This window comes from Chiloscyllium plagiosum, chromosome 4 (genome assembly GCF_004010195.1).
Source record: "Chiloscyllium plagiosum isolate BGI_BamShark_2017 chromosome 4, ASM401019v2, whole genome shotgun sequence".
Taxonomy (NCBI): Eukaryota; Metazoa; Chordata; class Chondrichthyes; order Orectolobiformes; family Hemiscylliidae; genus Chiloscyllium; species Chiloscyllium plagiosum.
Window position 1 is genome coordinate 89,145,985 of NC_057713.1, and position 19,486 is coordinate 89,165,470.

General features: G+C 36.8%; 1 protein-coding gene across 1 annotated transcript; it reads left to right on the plus strand.

Moving 5' to 3' along the window:
* Positions 1-1,420: 1,420 nt before the first annotated feature.
* On the plus strand, positions 1,421-19,084 carry snrnp48 (small nuclear ribonucleoprotein 48 (U11/U12)). The gene is made up of 9 exons (XM_043688581.1): positions 1,421-1,680; positions 3,771-3,887; positions 4,809-4,869; positions 5,988-6,068; positions 11,369-11,551; positions 14,720-14,841; positions 16,590-16,726; positions 18,282-18,446; positions 18,543-19,084. Exons 1-9 carry the CDS (start codon positions 1,501-1,503, stop codon positions 18,595-18,597), a joined length of 1,101 nt encoding a protein of 366 aa, XP_043544516.1. The 5' UTR covers positions 1,421-1,500; the 3' UTR covers positions 18,598-19,084.
* The last annotated feature ends 402 nt before the right edge of the window (positions 19,085-19,486 follow it).

A 19,486-nucleotide genomic window follows, 5' to 3' on the forward strand; every position in this document is an offset into this window, starting at 1 on the left:
TGACATTCTCAGTGCTTGGGAGCCTCCTGTGAAGCGCTTCTGGACCCAATATACCGGCCACTACAGTGGACAGCTGAAACTGACAACCGGAAGCGGCAGGGACAGGCCACTATAAATGCCGGAGGAAACACCACAGAAGCGCTTCACAGGAGGCTCCCAAGCACTGAGAATGTCACCTAGACAGGGGACGAAACGTTTGCAACAAAAATTTCCAGCTCGGCGAACAGAACCACAACAACGAGCACCCGAGCTACAAATCTTCACCCAAACTTTGAGTTCTCATGTCTCAATAATGATTGTTAATTGGCTATTTAACCATGAATGGTTAAGCTAATGCTATCTGTGTCCAACATTAACAATATGCATCCTCCACTAGCGATTAGAATCAGAAACATCACTTGGTTTTAACTAAATGGTCCAGGATTGCAGAGGCCAATTATTACGTTCCTGCCACTCATTCAGCACTCTATAGCTCAACAGCCTAGACATTACAGCATGTTTACCATAATTATTTCTATAGTTCTGTAATCTTAGTTGTTAATTTAGCTTGCATTGTTGAAAAGCTCGTGATTTAGAAGGTGGCATTTATAACTTCATAATATGATCGAGCATAAAGGGGAAATTATGCCTGGCAAATTTACAGGTAGGATAGATAAAGGTGAAGCAGTGGGTGCAATATATTATAAACAGGGGATTTAGCATCTTCTCAGTTGGGGGGATTGACTCTAAGCTGGCTGGCTACAACCAGTCTACTGTGCGCAAGTAAATAAAGGTGACTTAGTGATGGAATACCAGCCTCTATACAATTATTTCACAGACAAATATGATTTTGGTACAAACTGACCAATAACATCAATGCATATTCCCCCTGCCAACCTTGGTGAACAGAAGGTACTACCAACAAAGTACTCTCTTAAAATGGGACAAGACATTTATGTGTACATGCCCCCCTATGTTTTGAATGTTTCAATCAAGAAAGGTGTTCTTAAGAGGATATTTCCTAACAAGCGGTTAAACAAGATTTGTTAATAAACTGGGAAACAAGAGTGTTGAGCATTGTGTAACATTCACAGAGGAAAAAAAGGGACAGCAGCCTGTTGCGACCTTTTATATATGGATATACAAAGCTAAAGTAGCTATTGTTTTCCATTAGTGAATAAACTGTTTTAGTCTATCCTGCAAAGGTATGTATTCATATTCAACATCACAAAGTAGCCGATCATATTATTACATTATTGTTTGCTGTACCCAGATTGAATCACAAGCACCAACAGCCAATCAGTATTTCATTGGCTCTCAAGTGGCGCTACGGCAATGCAACTTGTCTTTCCCTGATCGAACTGCAGCTCTTTTTTTAATGTGGGCGGGGCGCACTGTTGAATCAGTTTGTACCGTACCTCCTCCTTTTGCTTTACGAAGGGAACAGTGTGTAGATCTGACTGATCGGGAACTGGTTGTGACTGGATTAGAGCCGCGTCCGCCGGTCACTCTCGCTGTAAAATGGCGGCGGTCGAGGCCAACATCGAATATTCGAAAAGGCTCCAGAGCCGTTTGGAGCGCGTGAGCGAACTGTCTGAGTTCGCGCGGGAATGCGGTCACTCCATCAACGGCATCCTGTCTGAGCTGGGCTGGAGCGGAGAGAGTCTAGGCCTCGGCATCCCTCTTGCCGGGACAGAGCCGGTATGAGAGGCCCATTACGATGATCACACATGTACCCATTGTAGGGAGAGGAGGAACAGTCTGCAATTAGCCCAGTTATAGAGTGTACACATTGATATAAACATATATCTAATTTGCATGAGAGGTCTAGTCTGCAGCCAGCCTTTACATATAGATCGTACATACTCTTGTATACAATTGACGAGGCCTCTGCTGTCATAAACCTATGTGTAGGAGAGGCCGCGTGTGCAATCGGTTTTCTGATAAAGTCGGAAGTCACATGACATCAGGTTATAGTACAACAGGTTTGTTTAAAATCAAGCTTTCAGCATGTTCGTTCGTCGAGTGAAGTCATTATTTTAGATAAACCTATTGGACTATAACCTAATGTCTTTTGACTTTGTCCACTCCAGTCCCAACACCAGCATCTCCACATCACGGTATTCTGATAGTATGTAAATCAGAGAAACCTGATCTGCAGTCAATACACAGTCTAGACTGGTCGATTTTATATATATTTGCACGTGCAGTAGTTACCTGGATAAATTATAATATGCACATAGTAGGTGAGTCAGGACAAGGCAGAGGTTGAGTTTTTTTTCACTTGAGTGTGATGAGGGCCTTGAACTCGCCTGAAACAATAGTAGAACAGAAACCCTTACCACTTTAAAATAAAGTGTTTAAGCATTTGTAGTCCCAAAACCTGCCTATAGAATGAGAGCTGAAAGGTGGAGTTAGACTGGATAGGTTTTGGGCTGATTTGGTCTCTTTCTGTGCTGCAAATCGTTGTAGGCTATACAGTTGGGCTTTTTAGGATTCACTGTTGTAGAAGAGGTTTAACCAAAGTATTGCTTGTCGTAAGATGTGCTATATCTTAAAATGTATTTTACTTTTTATACCTTCTACATTTAAAACAAAAAACACTTAACTATGGCCAGTAGGCTGCATTTATTGCATGAGTCCCAAGATTGAGAACTTCAAGTTCCATTCGCAAGCATTGCAAAATCTAGGTTGATACTCCTTGTGCATAACTGAGCATGATTTTTTAATTCACTCCTGGAATGTGGACATTGCTGGCTGGGCTAGCATTTATTTCCTATCCCTTGTCCTTAAGATGTGGTGAGCTACTTTCTTAAACTGCTGCTTAAAGTGTGCTATCGGTAAACCCACTTAGCCCTTAGCAGGGAATTCCAGGATTTTGCCCCATTTACAGTGAAGGAACAGTCATATGATTCCAATTCAAGATGGTGAATGGCTTGGAGGGGAAATTGGTGGCTTCTCATGTGTAGACTGCCCCTGTCCTTCAACATGGAAATGGTCATGGGTTTAGAAGGTATTGTCTAAGAATGGTGTATAGAAGGAGGTCATTCATTCCATCATGTCCAAACAGGCCAAAAAGGAGATTTTCAGTCTAATTCCACCTTCCAGTTCATGGCCCATTATCCTGTAGATTACAGAAACTCAAGTGTATATCCAGTTTTAAAATGTGATGACAGTTAAGCCGAGGCCCCTGTCTGCCCTCTTGGATAAGAATAAATTATGCCATGGTTCTACTTGGAAGAAGAACATAAAAGTAAACTGCCATTTTTAACTGGCAGTTAAAATTTCTCTAAAAGGACATGTTATTCAGTGAGTATAACTTTGTTTGAGGAAGTTTGCTATTTATAGTTTGGTTATTGCTTTATGTTACAACAATTATAATGTTTCACAAATACTTCATTTTTTAAAAGCGCTTTTGAATTTGGATACAACTAACAAATATTTTTAGGTTAAAATGAAACCATATTTGTAAACAATAAACCAGATGTAACTTGTAACAAAAGTTTTTGAAAAAGTACAAATTATTAACACATCAGGTTGTGAATTAAATTAAAAGGAAGAATATTTATTATAAAGTGAAGGGGCATTGTGTCATATGACACTTTTCTTTGGTGTTTAACCCAATTTTACCTTGTAGGAATGGGAAGCATTATTGGGTTTCATTAGGTTAAACTTTCCTTTTAGCTCTGTCTGAATGTAGTGTTTTGTTTTATATCGAGCTTTATTTTCTCTGTATATTACAATTTAGAAATATCTTGGATGTAACCCTTTCTTCCCTATAATCTTTTCAGCCTGATCCCATTGTTACTTGCCCATTCGATGCGAATCACAGGCTTTTAAAATCATCACTGGAAAAACATACTGCATCTTGTAGGCTGAGGAAGCTGGAATATTGTCAAGAAGAAGAGGTCTGTATGCAAGTGTTCAAAATATAGTTGACTAATTGTTCATGGCATAATCCAGGTGCAAATCAGTTTTTGTTCAAATAACTTTATGATTTTCAATTTTCTAGAAAGTGATAATTTTTGTATCAGAGATGCAGATTAGAAATGTAAAAATGTTGCAATTTGCCCTTTAAATTTAATCAGTTCATTTATTCCATGATGGTCACATCATGGTATTTTTCCATAGTGATTTTTCAGGTGGTGTATTTTTTTCTGATCTGCGACTTCAGCTCTTTTATCCATTTCCTGTTGAAGTTAATTAGCATTGCTGGCTCCATGGAATAGAATGGGTTATGAGTAATATATCTGGAATAGTAGAGAGAGAATAACATACAGGTTTTTATCTGCAGCATAGATATTTATATATAAAGGATAGAATTTAGAACATTACTATTGCCATACAACTATTTAAACTGTATCAATCATAGAGAGCTCCCTGAATTATTTTCACAGTGAAACTCAACATTACCCTTCTGCTTTTGCCTTTCCCTTTCAGAATGTAAGCTAAAATGTAAATCATTTTTGAAATAATAAAAAGGACCCACATGCTAAGAATGCTTTGTTATACCTGAGTCAGGGTTTGTAGTGAAGTATCTAGTACATGAAGTTTGGTAAATGTGATTTTTGTGAAATAGTAAAATCTAAAAATGATTTACTTGAATAGACATATTTGTAGGACAATCCTTTTTTTAGAAGGCATGTTGATTGGTATTTTAGATGCAAAGAGTAATGTTTCTAACATTAAAAGGTTATCCCAGAATTCTTGGGAATGTGTTAAATATGATTGTTAATAAGTAATCAATCATAGCTCATCTTTAAGTTTTCGTTTCTGTGTAAGTTCATGTTTTAATTTTATGATCTTTTCTTGATTGTTTTAATGTTTAGGCTGAAATGTATGATCCCTCATTTGCCTATGAGAATACTGTGGTATCTGCATTCAAAATGGGTAAGTATAACAACATTGGTTTCAAGGTTACTCGTGTATCTTCGAGGTTTCATTTTCTTGATAAACTGATTTCATTAAATTTAATAAGCTTGTAATAATTAATGACTACACACTTAAAACTTAGAAATGATAGGTACCTATTTTACAAAGAATTGGAGGATATAAGGCCCAAAAGCAGACCAGTTGGCCTTCAGTCTAGACCAATGCTCATGCTGCACCTCAGCCTTCTTCCATTTTATCCTTTTTCTAAATTTATCACTGTAGCCTTTATAATTTCTTCTCCCACGTATGCTCAACCAGGTTCTCCTTCAATGCATCAACACCATTCACTTCTTAATGCTATGATAGTCTGTTTTGTATTTTCTACGTTCTTTGTGAAGAATTTTCCTTTAGCTCTTTACTGGATTTCTTGGTGATGATCTTAAATTAATGGTCTCTAATTAGTCTCCTCTTCACTATAGGAAATGTTCTGTCTGTAATTCTGTCTCTTCAAACCTTCCATAATTTTCTCCCCTCAGCCTCCACTTCAAGAGAAGAATGTGTACCCAACATTTCCAGTATCATCCTTGTGAATCTTCTTTGCAACTTTTCCAGTACCTTCTATATCCTTTATAGAATATGGTGGTCAGTGGGCCTGGGGAGAAATCCTATTGGAACACTTGCTATGTGGTGCCATAAGAAAGTTGACAAATAGTATTGGGTTGCCAAAGTATTGTATTTTAGTCTTTGCCTCAATAGAAATCCCTAATGCATCAGTTTTTTGTATGATCTATATTTTGAAAGTTTTTCTGTCTCAAATATGATCTTTCTATCAATGAATTCTCGAATTTCTTTTGAGTATCAACAAACCCCATTTAAAAAACAGGATTATTTTAGTTGCTGATTGTGGAGCTAAAGGCTTGACACTTCTAACGTGTAGTTAACGTTTGAATCTTTCCTCTGGGCATATGTATTCGTATTCTGGATGTTACATTTTCCATGTTAAAAACACAATTAGGTACACTTTCTGAGTAAAGACAAACAGTCTCAGTGTACTTTTTTGAATATTTGATTTGTTTGTGTATGAAATGCACTGTGCAAAACAGAGAATTGAGGGGATCGTTTTTGGTTCTATTTAGATAAAGATTTGCAAGCTCAGATAATTCAACAAGCAAAAAGTAAAGCTCCATTTGGAAAAGAAGATAAAGTGTTTTCTCAAGGTGAGAGTATTCATGTTTTTCTCATCTGCTTAGAATACGATTTCAATAGGCTTTTGAAGTTTTTTAAAAAAACTGCTATTTAAATAGGGTGTTAGTTAGCATGGAAATGTGTTGCTGGAAAAGCGCAGCAGGTCAGGCAGCATCCAGGGAACAGGAGAATCGACGTTTCGGGCATAAGCCCTTCTCCTGTTAGTTAGCATCCCTAATCACAAGATGGTGCCACTGTAAAATAGTCTTCTTGAAATAGTTGGAACAAGCCTTTTGGCTGAACTATTAGTTATATTATCAGTGATAACTGATTAAGACCAGGCTTTCATCTTTCAATTGCTACCTATCAATATGTATATAATGTGCAGAGAGATTAAAATGTCATTACTATTTTGAACATTGAGATAAAGCACATCAAGTCTATCAATAATCGCTCTGTCCATTAAAAGATACGATCTCCTGCATGTTTTTTGTCACTGCTACTAATGCAAATTCTAGGGAAGACAAAAACAATTATGAACAATTTCAGGACACGCTCTTGGGAAATTCTTTTTAAACTTCAAATGTCTAGCTTGTTCAAGATATATTATTAAATGATGCTAATCCTTCTCCTAGTTCTTACGCACAACGAAAGATTTGGCTTGCTTTAGTTTATCAAGACTAAAATTATTTTGTTTTTGGATGAGGCTATCACAGAATAAAGATACAAGTTGAGCTACGAGACAATCGTGAACCAATTTAAAGGTGAAGATGGGCCCATGTTGTGTGCACTATTTCAAAGTTAACAGATTTCAGACCCGTTTCTGAGGCCCTTTAATAGCATTGTCTTCAAAAATGTCTGAAATTTTGTTTAAAGATTCAGACATCCTCTCAAAAGTAGCTGTATGTTAAACCTGTATTTTTATCCTCCTGAAAGTGAATAGAAATTGACTTCTCCTTGTACTAATATAGAAAATCATTTTAGAATCTATTTAATCTATTCCTTTTGAGGGCTTTAAATACCACAATAACATCACTGTTCAGCTTCATTTTCTTCCTCTTTAATGTGAGAAGCCCTGGTACTGCTTGTCTTTCTCCATTAAGGAGATGTCCAAAACTATTTATCAGCAGACAGAAGAACCTTGTGTTTTAATAGTCGTGATAGCTATTCCAGTTCAATCATAACTTAATCCTGTAATTTGTGGTAAATGCCCTCTGTTGAAATTAATCATGCCTTCTATTGTTAATCCTTGTTATGGTTGTGACTGAAATTATTCAGTCTATTATGCAAATACATGGAGATAATTAACTCAAGTCTGCAGAGTTCGGTATTTGTCAAAAGCCATTCACCTTTCATTTGTGGTCAAAACATTTTAAAAATAGCACAATAAAATTGTATAGCAAGACCTCAGTTTTCTTTAGTGCTAAAACTTGTGTCCTGCTTGACCTGAACTTACACTACTACTGGCTAGTATAGGAAATGTGTTGGAAGTGGGGTAGGTTAGTTTAATTGGCTGGATGGCAGGTTTGCAGTACAGAGTAACACCAACAACATTGATTAATTCCTGCACCAGCTGAAGAGGACTGTTTTTCTCAACCTCTCTCCTTACTTCAGACATGTTGACCCTCAGGTTAAACTACCACCAATCATCTCTCTAATGAGAGAGCAGCCCAGTGGTCTGGTTGGACTGTGGCACCTTTACCTTGTTGAAGATTGGATTTCTGTGTTTACTATTTTGATTATCCCTCTTATTGACCCTTGCAGTACAGAAATGCAGTTCAAGAGAAAACCAAAAACTATGTTTTATGTAAGCTGTCATCAGTTTGGATGAGTGAGGAAAATCTTTTTGTAAATTTTAATTCCTACTCTTAAAGGACTGTCTATCTCTAATGAAAATGTCAAAATAACATTTGCCAATGGCTTTGAGCAATAAAGTACAATTGCAGTTGTATTCTAGTTTACTTTACTAATAATTAGAGACATTTTGCCCTAGTTAACTCTCCATTATGGCTGTTCTTCTCAATTAATAATGTATTGCATTTGCGAGATGTAGGTGCTGTTTTTTTTCTCTTTTGTTTGAAACAGTTGCACGAACTTCGTAATAATCGTTACCATAGAGAAATCTTTTTCATAATATTTGGTAGCATGTTATGCCTTTTTCTCTTCCCTTCTGGATATTTCAGTACATTTGGTTGGCAATGAGGGAGAGTAGGTATGCAGTTAGCTGGAGGCTGATACAAGTGACAAAACAAGCAACTTATGTGAAATGTAGCTGCACAAGCTTCACAATATGTGCCCTTCCACCCAACGTGCATAAAAGATTTTGCCTATCAAATATGTGGAATTAAAATTTTGCTTCCTTCACACTAGTTGTTAAATTTTGGTTCCTATAGCTAACGACAAACTTCAGCTCATGCTTTGAACATAGTTCTAACATTGTTACAATGACAGTAAACTACTTTACTGTAATTATGTTGATGCACATTTCACTAAATAGTTGGATTCCTTTTTGAACATGATAATTTAAACTTCTTGGTTTTTCTCTTTCAGTAACAGGGGTGAGTATATTTGACAGGAATGATGAACATGAAAGAATGTTCTCCTCATATACAGATTTGCACAGAATTTTACTTGATGTCATACAGTATCCTTTTAAAATTATTATATCCTTTAAAGATGAACTTCAACTTAATGGATTGGTTAAATAAAATTAAACTATTGTATTAAGAAATTTGATCTGTACTTGATGATTGCTGAGTAGACCTACTCACACATAAATGTGCTTTGAATATACTGCTTTTTTAGCAGATCTGTTGTTTACAGGTCTGTTTATATCTGACTCCATTAGCTGGCGCAAGAAAAGATGATGAACTTCAATAATTAATTAACATTTTTCAAATCTAATTTTTGGTTGTTGCCATGCAAATTGACTGCTAAAGGCAAAAAATATTATCTGTAGAGGTTGATATCCTACTTAAATATGTGTGAAGAATTCATACCAGGAAACAAAACAAAGAATTTTAACTGTGACAACAGCCTTTGTAAAGCCTTTAGTATAATAAAATGTCCCATAATCATAATCATCAGAAAATTAGTACAGAAAATAATGGAGAAAAGATTAGATCCAGTTGGTCAAAAATATAAGGTTTAAGGAGTGGTTGTGAGTGAAAATTAAAGAAGCTTATGGAGGGAATTCTGGAGCATCAGGCCTGGACAGTCAGTGGCAAGGCGACCTAAAATAAGCTGAAGGAATTGGTGTGCAAAAAGCAAAGTTGGAGGAGTTCAGGACTTTCAAGGGTTCATAGGAATGCAATAGTTTAGAGACATAGGGCAAAGCTTTGGCTGGATTTGAACAGGAAGATTGAAAATTTTAAAATCAAGGTGTTGAGGGATTTGGAGGTAAGGCCTGTCATTGAGTCACAAGTGAACAAAACCAGTTATAGTGCAGGTTGCAAAGCTTTGGATGTTAATTTTTGGAGAACAGTAAACTTGCCTGGAGGCCTTGGGAATGTTTGAGTGGAGAAGTAACAAAATCATATGTCAAGATTTCAGCAGCAGAAGGGGCTGAGTTATGGAATTAGGAGTTGGTAGTCTTGAAGAGATTATGGTAACAGAAGTTTTGGGTCAAATAGAATGCTGACGCTGCATGCCATTGTGCTGATTAAAGCATGTCCAGAGGTTTTAATAAATAACTAGATGGATCTAGTTTACAAAGTTAAAGAAAAACACCCACTTCATCAACATACTGAACATTGGATAGTGCATAATGGTAATAAATGCATCTTGGGTAAGTAATTATATAAGTAATGTTACTTGAGGTAAATTGCACTGGGCAGATCTGGAACTGGTGTCTTATTTGCTCTCCCTGCTGAAACATCATAGCTTTTCACAAAATATAAAGGCTTCTTTGATACTATGATAAGAAGTTTAGAACCCGTAATCTGCATGTTTTCATATGTGTCTTCTTGGTTTCAGTGTTTTGCATTAAATGACCAACCTTTCAACATTTCCTAGATGACCCAATATTGAGGCATTACCTTTTCCCCAGATTTCTCAAATTTTTGACAGATTCACTGCAATTTTAGTTAATTTTTGACAAATATTTAGAACATCCTACTTTAAATCTATTGCAATAAGCTTGATTTATCAACAGCACATAACAGTGAATTTAAAGTGTAGTTCATTTTAGTTTTGTAGAGACAAGTGATTTTTATTCTTTGCAATGCTTCTTACTGATCTCCCAAGATACATAATCAAGGTTGTCATTTCACTAGTGCTACCAATAACATTTAATGTCAGATTGTGAAACGGCCTGAATTTGGTGTAGAGGTTATTCTTTTTTTTAAACTTGTTTTTCTATCTGCTTTTTACGATCTGAATGAATTTGATTAGGTTTGAGAAGGTAGAAGTCTGTGGACTGATGCATTCCACTACTAATGCCATCCTGAATTTTATTTTGGAAACAATTCAGACTTTGTGTAATATTGTGTATTCATAACACAGAATTCTATATTTTTTGGATGAAAAGCTGCTTTGTAAACTAATATTTTTGCCTGGGTTTCAATTTCTACTTCCATTCCATTTTTTAATTGCTCAAATAGAATAATCTGGACTTTTGATATATTGCAGTTGGTAACTGATGAAAGGATAATTCTGTGATTTAATGCTCATAATAAGGAGAACATTGAGGAGAAGTCACAGGTTTCATGCTGAGAATTTCTGGACATATTCTTGTGAATGCTGGCCCCTATTGTCAGCATTTATTGTAGAATTATCCTGAATGTTTATTCAATGATGTGACCAGATTGCTTTGAGTATGTTCAGTGGTAGAGCATTTGACTGTAGATCATAAGGTCTCTGGTGTCCCCTTGGGTTAAATCAACACTCATCCAAGGCCGTTAAAGCTTTTTTGTTTTTCCGTGGGTAACGCGCAAAGCTTGTAGTTTCAGTGGAAGTGTTCCAGTTAGTTGTGCTGGTTTTGATACTTCCAAGAGTTCTAACTAGTAGCCTGATCATGCCATGGTAGCTTTGGTATTGAGGATTTGCTTTGGAACTCTAATTATATCAAGATTGTTTATATTCTCAATACTACTGGACTTGCTGTAAATGTGAAACAATTTTTGTATATTCAAAATTTGACAATTTTGAAAACATACTTGCTCATCACTAGATTTTTTGATCACTGAATTTATGAAATATAAAAATAAATGCTTTCTCTTTTGTGTTATATGCATACAATAGGCCATTTTCATTCGGGAATTGGACATTTGCACAATTTTTGGAAAATTATGTAAAGTTTAGGAGTAACTGAGTAAACTGTTAATATACATAGGTGATTATTCGTCAGTACCTTGTGAGGTTCCTGAGAATCATAAGCGTTTCATCTGTGACCTAACTCCTGCTGATCGCCTAGCTATCTATGAACATGTTGTTCGAGAAACCAGTCAGCAAAGAACTAAATCTTTTGAAAATGATGGTGATTTATACGTGGACCTTGCTGCAAAACTCAGCCGAGGTTTGTATTTAACTTTTCTTTTAACTTTTAGCTTAAAATAGCCAGTGTATTCATATAATATTGTAAGAAAACAATACCCAATTTGAAGTACCGGTGTTGGATAGAATACAACGATCATCTGTTTCCTATTTTCATGTGACTCAAAACTTTTATAAAAGGGAATGGTCGGTCCCTAGGAAGTAGTAAGAATCAGAGGGTCCTTTGTGTACATGTGCTCTAGTCCCTTTCAAGTAGCAAGACATATATATAACTGGTTAACAAGGCAAATCGAATACTTGCCTTCATTAGCTGACGCATAGAGTTTAAAAACAGGGAGGTTGTGCTGGAACCATATAAAAAGTTGGTTAGGCCACAGCTGGAGTATCGTGTGCAGTTCTGAAATCCACATTATAGGAGGAATGTGATAGCACTGAAGAGGATGCATAAGAGATTTTCAGGATGTTGCATTGAAGGAGAGGTTAGATAAACTAGGGTAGTTTTGCTTGGAGCAGATGAGACCGAGGAGGTTGGGGGACAGGATAGACAGGAATAAATTTATTCCCTTGGTCGAAGAATCAAGACTGAGGACACACATTTAACATAAGGGGCAGGAGTTTTAGAGGGGATATGAAGAAACCTTTCTTTCACCCAGAAGGTGGTGGCAATCTGGAACTCACTGCCTGTCAGGGTGGCAGAGACAGAAACCCTCATGCATCTTAAAATGTATTTAGATTTGATTCCCTACAGTGTGGAAACAGGCCCTTCAGCCTAACAGGTCCACACTGAAGAGTATCCCACCCACACTCATTTCCATACATTTACCCCTGACTAATGCACCTAACAACACTGTGGGCAATTTAGCTTGGCCAATTCACCCAACTTACACATCTTTTGGAATGTGGGAGGAAACCAGAGAACTCGAAGGAAACCCATGCAGACACTGGGCGAATGTGCAGACTCCACACAGACAGTCACCCGAGGCCAGAATCGAACCCGGGTCCCTGGCGTTGTGAGGCAGCAGTGCTAATCACTGAGCTTGTGATGCCAAGACAAACAAGGTTGCGGACCAAGTGCTGGAAAATGGGATTAGAGTAGTTAGATGCTTGCCTTTGATTGGAGCACACTCAATGATCCGAAGGATCTTTTTCTGTGCTTTAGACCTCTGACTACATAAATGATTCGGATGCGAGCATAAGAGGTACAGTTGTAAGTTTGCAGGTGACACCAAAATTGGAGGTGTAGTGGACAGCGAAGAGGGCTACCTCAGATTACAACAGGATCTGGATCAGATGGGCCAATGGGCTGAGAAGTGGCAGATGGAGTTTAATTCGGATAAATGTGAGGTGCTGCATTTTCGGAAAGCAAATCTTAACAGGACTTGTACACTTAATGGGGAGTGTTGCTGAAAAAGAGACCTTGGAGTGCAGGTTCATAGCTCCTTGAAAGTGGAGTCGCAGGTAGATAGGATAGTGAAGAAGGCGTTTGGTATGCTTTCCTTTATTGGTCAGAGTATTGAGTACAGGAGTTGGGAGGTCGTGTTGCAGCTGTAGAAGGCATTGTTTGGCCACTGTTGGAATATTGTGTGCAGTTCTGGTCTCCTTCCTATCGGAAAGATATTGTGAAATTTGAAAGTGTTCAGAAAAGATTTACAAGGATGTTGCTATGGTTGGAGGATCTGAGCTACAGGAGGCTGGTACAGTTGCAACATTTAAGAGGCATTTGGATGGGTATATGAATAGGACGGGTTTGGAGGGATATGGGCCGGGTGCTGGCAGGTGGGACTAGATTGGGTTGGGATATCTGGTCGGCATGGACAGGTTGGACCGAAGGGTGTGTTTCCATGCTATACATCTCTGACTCTATGACTATAAAAACATATAGGGTCATAACATAAAATCAAGGAAGGTCACTAGGTCCCAAATATAACTCTGATTTCTCTTCACAGATGCTCCCAGACCTGAGATTTTTCAGCAATTTCTATTTTCGTTTCAGATTATAGCATAGTTAATTTTGTTAATGAATTGTGATAGACTATTTATAATCCTTTATTTGAATGAATGTATAAATATTATGATTGCTACAAATAAAATAAATGGCTCTAAATTAAAGTTTGTAAAATTGTTATGCATAATAAATTGTGCAGAAAATGGCAAAGAATAGATTAATGGTGATGCAGCAAAATTTTGACAAATGGAGTTCCTTAGAGAGAGCTATGAGGTCAACCAACTTAGATATAATATAACTAGATCAAGGTAATTACTGAAATGGAAGAGTAGAAATGTTTAAAATTTCAAAAATCACGCAGTACTGGACAGTTACAAATAAAAAGGCTCATGAATATTAGCCTTTATCTCAAGCAGGTGAAATCACATGAAATGAAAATTATGCTACAGTTATATAAAGCTCTAATTGGGCTGTTTATTTTCTGTGCATTCTACTTTAGTAATACATGCACTGAAGTATGTTGAATTGTTCTGACAAGTTGCACAGATTCTGTTTGTTTCCTTGAATATTTAAATCTGAGGAGTTGGATTGAGGTTTTAAAAACAATCAAAAGAATTGACATGTAACATGGAGCAGGTGGGCAAGTCAAGAACAACTGTATGTAAAATCAGAGCTAAGCTATTCAGTGGGAATATCCCCAAAAGAATGCTTTTCAGATCAGGTCAATTGAAAATTTCAGGATTGATAGATTTTTATCAGGCAAGAATATTGAGGGTTACAATAGATGAAGTTGACATATATCTGGCATAGTCTTATTGAATGTGGAACAGGCTCAAGGGGCTGCATGACCTGTTCTGTTTCTCTCACTTTTCTTTTTTCACTTGTGATCCTACTGATTCTTTGTAGTAACCTATTCTCTGGCAATTTGTACCGATTATTGATGAAAATTATTGCATGTGGTTGCAATAAGTAGGGTCTTTTGGTCATCTTGAAATGAAATACTTCTGAGAGTTTCTGTTCACTTATTGAGTGTCTCTAGATATAATTATAACACAACTATGCTATCCAGATATTGTCTAATAATGTTTGGAACTATGGAATTATAGTATTGTTCTCATGTAGATTAATAGTTATTGGAAGTTGCTTTGTATGTATAACCCATACTTGGATAAAACTTTGATTTTACAGCCCCTTTTCTATATATAAAATCAGTATTTATAAAACGTTTTCCACATCTAAACACAGATGATGAACAGAAAGGACCAAAGTCACATCTTGAAATTCTTGCTGAAATGAGAGATTATAAACGTCGTCGTCAATCGTACAGAGCCAAGAATGTTCATATAACGAAAAAATCTTACACAGAGGTAAGTATCTGTAAGTTAATGATGCAATGTCCTGTATTTCCCTTTTCTCTCTCTATCTTTACCTCAGTTCTTTCCCTGTTTATCTAATATGCCTCATCAATAAATAAAGAATAGATGGAGGACACAAAATGCTTGCAAAAGAATAATAATATGAAGGTATTAACAAAGAGTTAACTGGGTATCTAGCATTGCAATCCTTGCATTTTTCTGTGGAAGACATTATTTCTGCAGCAAACTAGAAGTATAACCCATTTTATCAGCTTGTATGTATTCTGCTGTGGTTCTGTTTGCTGAGCTGGAAGTTTTTGTTGCAAATGTTTCGTCCCCTGTCTAGGTGACATCCTCAGTGCTTGGGAGCCTCCTGTGAAGCGCTTCTGTGGTGTTTCCTCCGGCATTTATAGTGGCCTGTCCCTGCCGCTTCCGGTTGTCCGTTTCAGCTGTCCGCTGTAGTGTAAGAACAAACGGTCTTACCACAAATTCAACCTAAACTCTGGGTCAGATACGTTGATGACACCTTTGTAATCATTAATTTGTAATCATTAAAAACACGGAAATAGAGAAAACACACAGGATCATCAACTCCACACTCACAGTAATCCGATTCATGAGAGAGGAAGAAAAAGACAACCAACTCCCATTCCTAGACGTGAGGGTACAGAGAACACCAAACTGAGAATTCACCACCAAGGTACACAGGAAAGCCACCCACACAGACCAAGTCCTGAACTATGAAAGCAACCACCCCAATACATACAAACGAAGTTGCATCAAGACACTATTCAAAAGGGCCACAACACACTGCAGCACACCAGAACTGCAAAAAGAGGAAGAGGAACACCTATACAAGTATTCGCCAAAAACGAATATCCTCGCAATTTCATCAACAGATGCCTAAGGGAAAGACAACGGAATGAGGACATGACGCAACCCAACAGACTAGCCACACTACCATACATCAAGAGCATCTCTGAAATGACAGCCAGACTACTGCGACCACTAGGACTTATAACACCACACAAACCAACAGCCACACTCAGACAACAACTCACCAGAACGAAGGATCCGATACCCAGCATGAGCAAAACTAATGACAGATCTGGACCCAATATACCGGCCACTACAGCGGACAGCTGAAACTGACAACCGGAAGCGGCAGGGACAGGCCACTATAAATGCCGGAGGAAACACCACTGAAGCGCTTCACAGGAGGCTCCCAAGCACTGAGGATGTCACCTAGACAGGGGACGAAACGTTTGCAACAAAGATTTCCAGCTCGGCGAACAGAACCACAGCAACGAGCACCCGAGCTACAAATCTTCTCACAAACTTTATGTATTCTGTAATTTACTCAATTAGAGCAAAAAGAAAGAGTTCTGAAGTTGTTATTCTCCTTGAAAATTGGGACACACATTAATCACTTTTAGACACGGAATTTAATCTATGTTATTTGTAATCTCGACCACATTGCTGAAAGATTACCCAAACATCAACTTGAAAGTTAAGGATTTAGTGCCCATTTGTTTTAAACATAATTTTTGCACTTTTGATTTGTTACCTGCAAATGCCTGTTGTCCACCACAAGTAGGGAGAGGGTGCCCTCTAGATGGTAAATAATGGAGGTTCACTTAATTCCACCAAAAAATATAAAATCAGAAGGTCTGAGCATGTTTTCAAAGTTGTTGTTTGCACACTTGTCAGTTTATCGTTTATGAAATGTAATCTTGTTTATTTTACAATTAAATTTACAGATAATTAGGGATGTTATTAGTGTACATATGGAAGAACTCTCAAGACAATGGAAAGACCAAAATGACTCTGGGAACTCAGAAGAGCATGATGACCAGAGCTATTCATTATCTTTGAAAAGCTCTTCAATTTCTCGCAGGTATGCAGTCTGTTGAAATTGTTTTCATTCAATCAACAAGAGTGATTAAAATTCAGATAAAGGATGAGGTGGCATGTTGATAGTGAGTGCATAATCCTTTACTCTTCCTCTATTTTAAATATGCAATAAATACCTAAAGAAAATTGGAAAAACTTCTAAATGATTAAACTTTTACTCAAATACTAAAGTTACATTTTATTTGAAGAATTTGAAGCACATATGCAACAACATAGAGCCTCACTGTCCAAAATATAAGGTCAACCATTTGACTGTTGTACGAGATGTAGTGTCATTTAAATTTGAATGCTGTACATTCACTCATAGGAGCCAATATTGAAACTATAATCAGTTTCTGTAGGACTTCATTTATCAGGAAAACAAATTCAAACAGTATTGTTTAAGTAGAAATATCTAAATGTTAAATTCCTACAATGGTAAATGAAATAGCTCTTTTAAAATAAAATATATTTATAAATAGCCACTTCATAGTACTGAACCTGATAGAGCCCACAGAGATATGTAAGGAAATTCTTGTGCTTAGTTGTGGATTCAAATATGGCAAACGTATCCATCTACCATATCATAAATATGTAAGTGGTTCTGTGCTATTTCATCAAAAAACATGTTTCATGGAATCTAACAGAGATGTTTGTAAGAGCTGCTGCATCTCCACTAGGCTCAGCATCTACTTGATATATTGCTGCAGTGCAGATGTGCATGAGTTCCTCGAGTGGTACATTGGTGAATAGGCTAGCAATGTCAAATGAACTCATGGACACTATTGTTATTGATGCGTAAACCCTGTATTGTCTTCGTAAATGTGAACGAGTCCTTCACCATGTAAATAGAAAATACGTTCAAAACTAGTTGTAGCAATTCATTACAACTATTTGGCCAATTCATGCTGTATTTGAATCCAGAACTGCATGTAAGAATTTATTTGCATTTCTTGAGGATACTCTAGCTTTCCTGAGCAAACAACAACTTTGAAAAACATGTTTAGACCTTCTGATTTCATATTTCTGGTGGAATTAAGTGAAACCTCCGTTATTTACCATCTAGAGGGTACCCTGTCCCCACTTGTGGTGGTTAACAGGCATTTGCAGATAACCTTCCCGAATAAACCTGCTGAGGTATAACTGGACCTTGGCACATGCTATCATGTAAATATGGAAGTTTGACTGTTTTCTGTGCGTAACAAATTTCTAAATTTCGTGAAGGTTAGAAGATAGAAAGATTGAGGAAATAATAAACTAAAGGCTACATCCTACTTGTGTAGCCAGATGACAAGTGGTCCATACTATGGCATATCATAGTGAGCAAAACCCCAGAAGCAGGTCACACCTTGCTTGAGACAGGAGTAGTGGGAAAGTCCCAAGATGAAGAAAGGCATGTGGAATCAGTATTGCTTTGTTGACCTTTATTGGCAACATTGCAGCATTCTCCTTTCACTTTACATGAATTGAAAATCACCTTTTCATTTTACTTCTCTAATTGCAGAAATAGCCTTGTGTTAAAGTTCGCATTTACATGGGTGCATGTTTTTCTGTTATAGAAGATCTGGTGATCAGAGGTCTCCTTCAATGGAATCTAAATCTACCAGAAGTAGTAAGATTGTAGAACATGACAGCCGGAAAAAGAACCGCAGCCAAAGTCCATGTGACCGGAGAAGAAGTCCAGATTGGGAAAAAGAAAGAGATTCAAGAAAAAGAAGAGAGAAGTAGGTTTATCTCTGATTGGGAAGTAGTTCATTTGCAGACAATTGAATCCTTGTGTGTATCTGTAAAAATGTAACATTTTTGATGAATAATTTCAGAGAACATCATCCTCGTGATGAGGACCGGCATCGAAGTTATAAGCGGCGCAAGTGAACTGGAAATACGGATACAGTGAGGCTTTGGAATCCAACTTGTAAAGGAATTTATAAGTACTGAGTGCAAAGACTGATTTTTCTTTTAGAAACTGTTCTTAAATGAATGTCCACAGCTGATTGCACAAAGTGAAAATTGTTAAACATCCAGTTGATATGACAGTGAACTCATCTGACTCACCCCCTTATTACTTTAAATAATGTCTGCAGTGGTGAAGTAAAAAGTAAGAACAGTTCTCACCCAGAATGTATTGTGAAAATTAATGAATGTATTTCAGTGGCAAATCTGAGTATCATGAGTTTTAAATTGTATTTCCAAATTGCTGAGTTTCATTTATGTGTGACATTGTCTGAACTGTTAAAACTGTTTACAGCACAGTACTCTTGCGTATCAATTCATCTCTGTATGATTCCCTGTATACCAACTGTAATTTATTCATATTTTCAAGGTTATCTTTTTTAATTAAATGTTTGAATGATAAACTGAATTCAGGTGACTCAAAATGTTTATTTAGCTTCAAATAAAATTTCCCTCTGGTCATATTTTGAGCAACTTTCTTTTAAATTAAAAGTAACTTTTTTTTCACATTGAAGCAATTAACTCCTTTATATGCTTTATAATTAATGAATAATTCTTGGGTTACCTGATCTTACTAACTGTGAACTTTCAGTTTTGTACATATATAAGAAAGGGGACTAATTCAAATTTCTACATTTTAAAATAAATAAACACATACTGGGTAACAAGTTCATTGTTAATTTACTTCAAGAAAGACCTTCATATACAGATGAAAGTTTTTAATGATGTATCTTCATGATATTGGAAAATACTTTACAACAAATGGATTACACTTTGAATTGTTTTTATAGGTATGCAGACAGCCAAATCT

Bases quoted from the DNA above. Each gene is read 5' to 3' on its own strand.
- snrnp48 (XM_043688581.1), top strand. From the start codon at position 1,501: ATGGCGGCGGTCGAGGCCAACATCGAATATTCGAAAAGGCTCCAGAGC. The intron at 11,552-14,719 runs GTTTGTATTTAA...ATCTAAACACAG, and splicing joins TGCTGCAAAACTCAGCCGAG to ATGATGAACAGAAAGGACCA. The intron at 16,727-18,281 runs GTATGCAGTCTG...TTTCTGTTATAG, and splicing joins AGCTCTTCAATTTCTCGCAG to AAGATCTGGTGATCAGAGGT.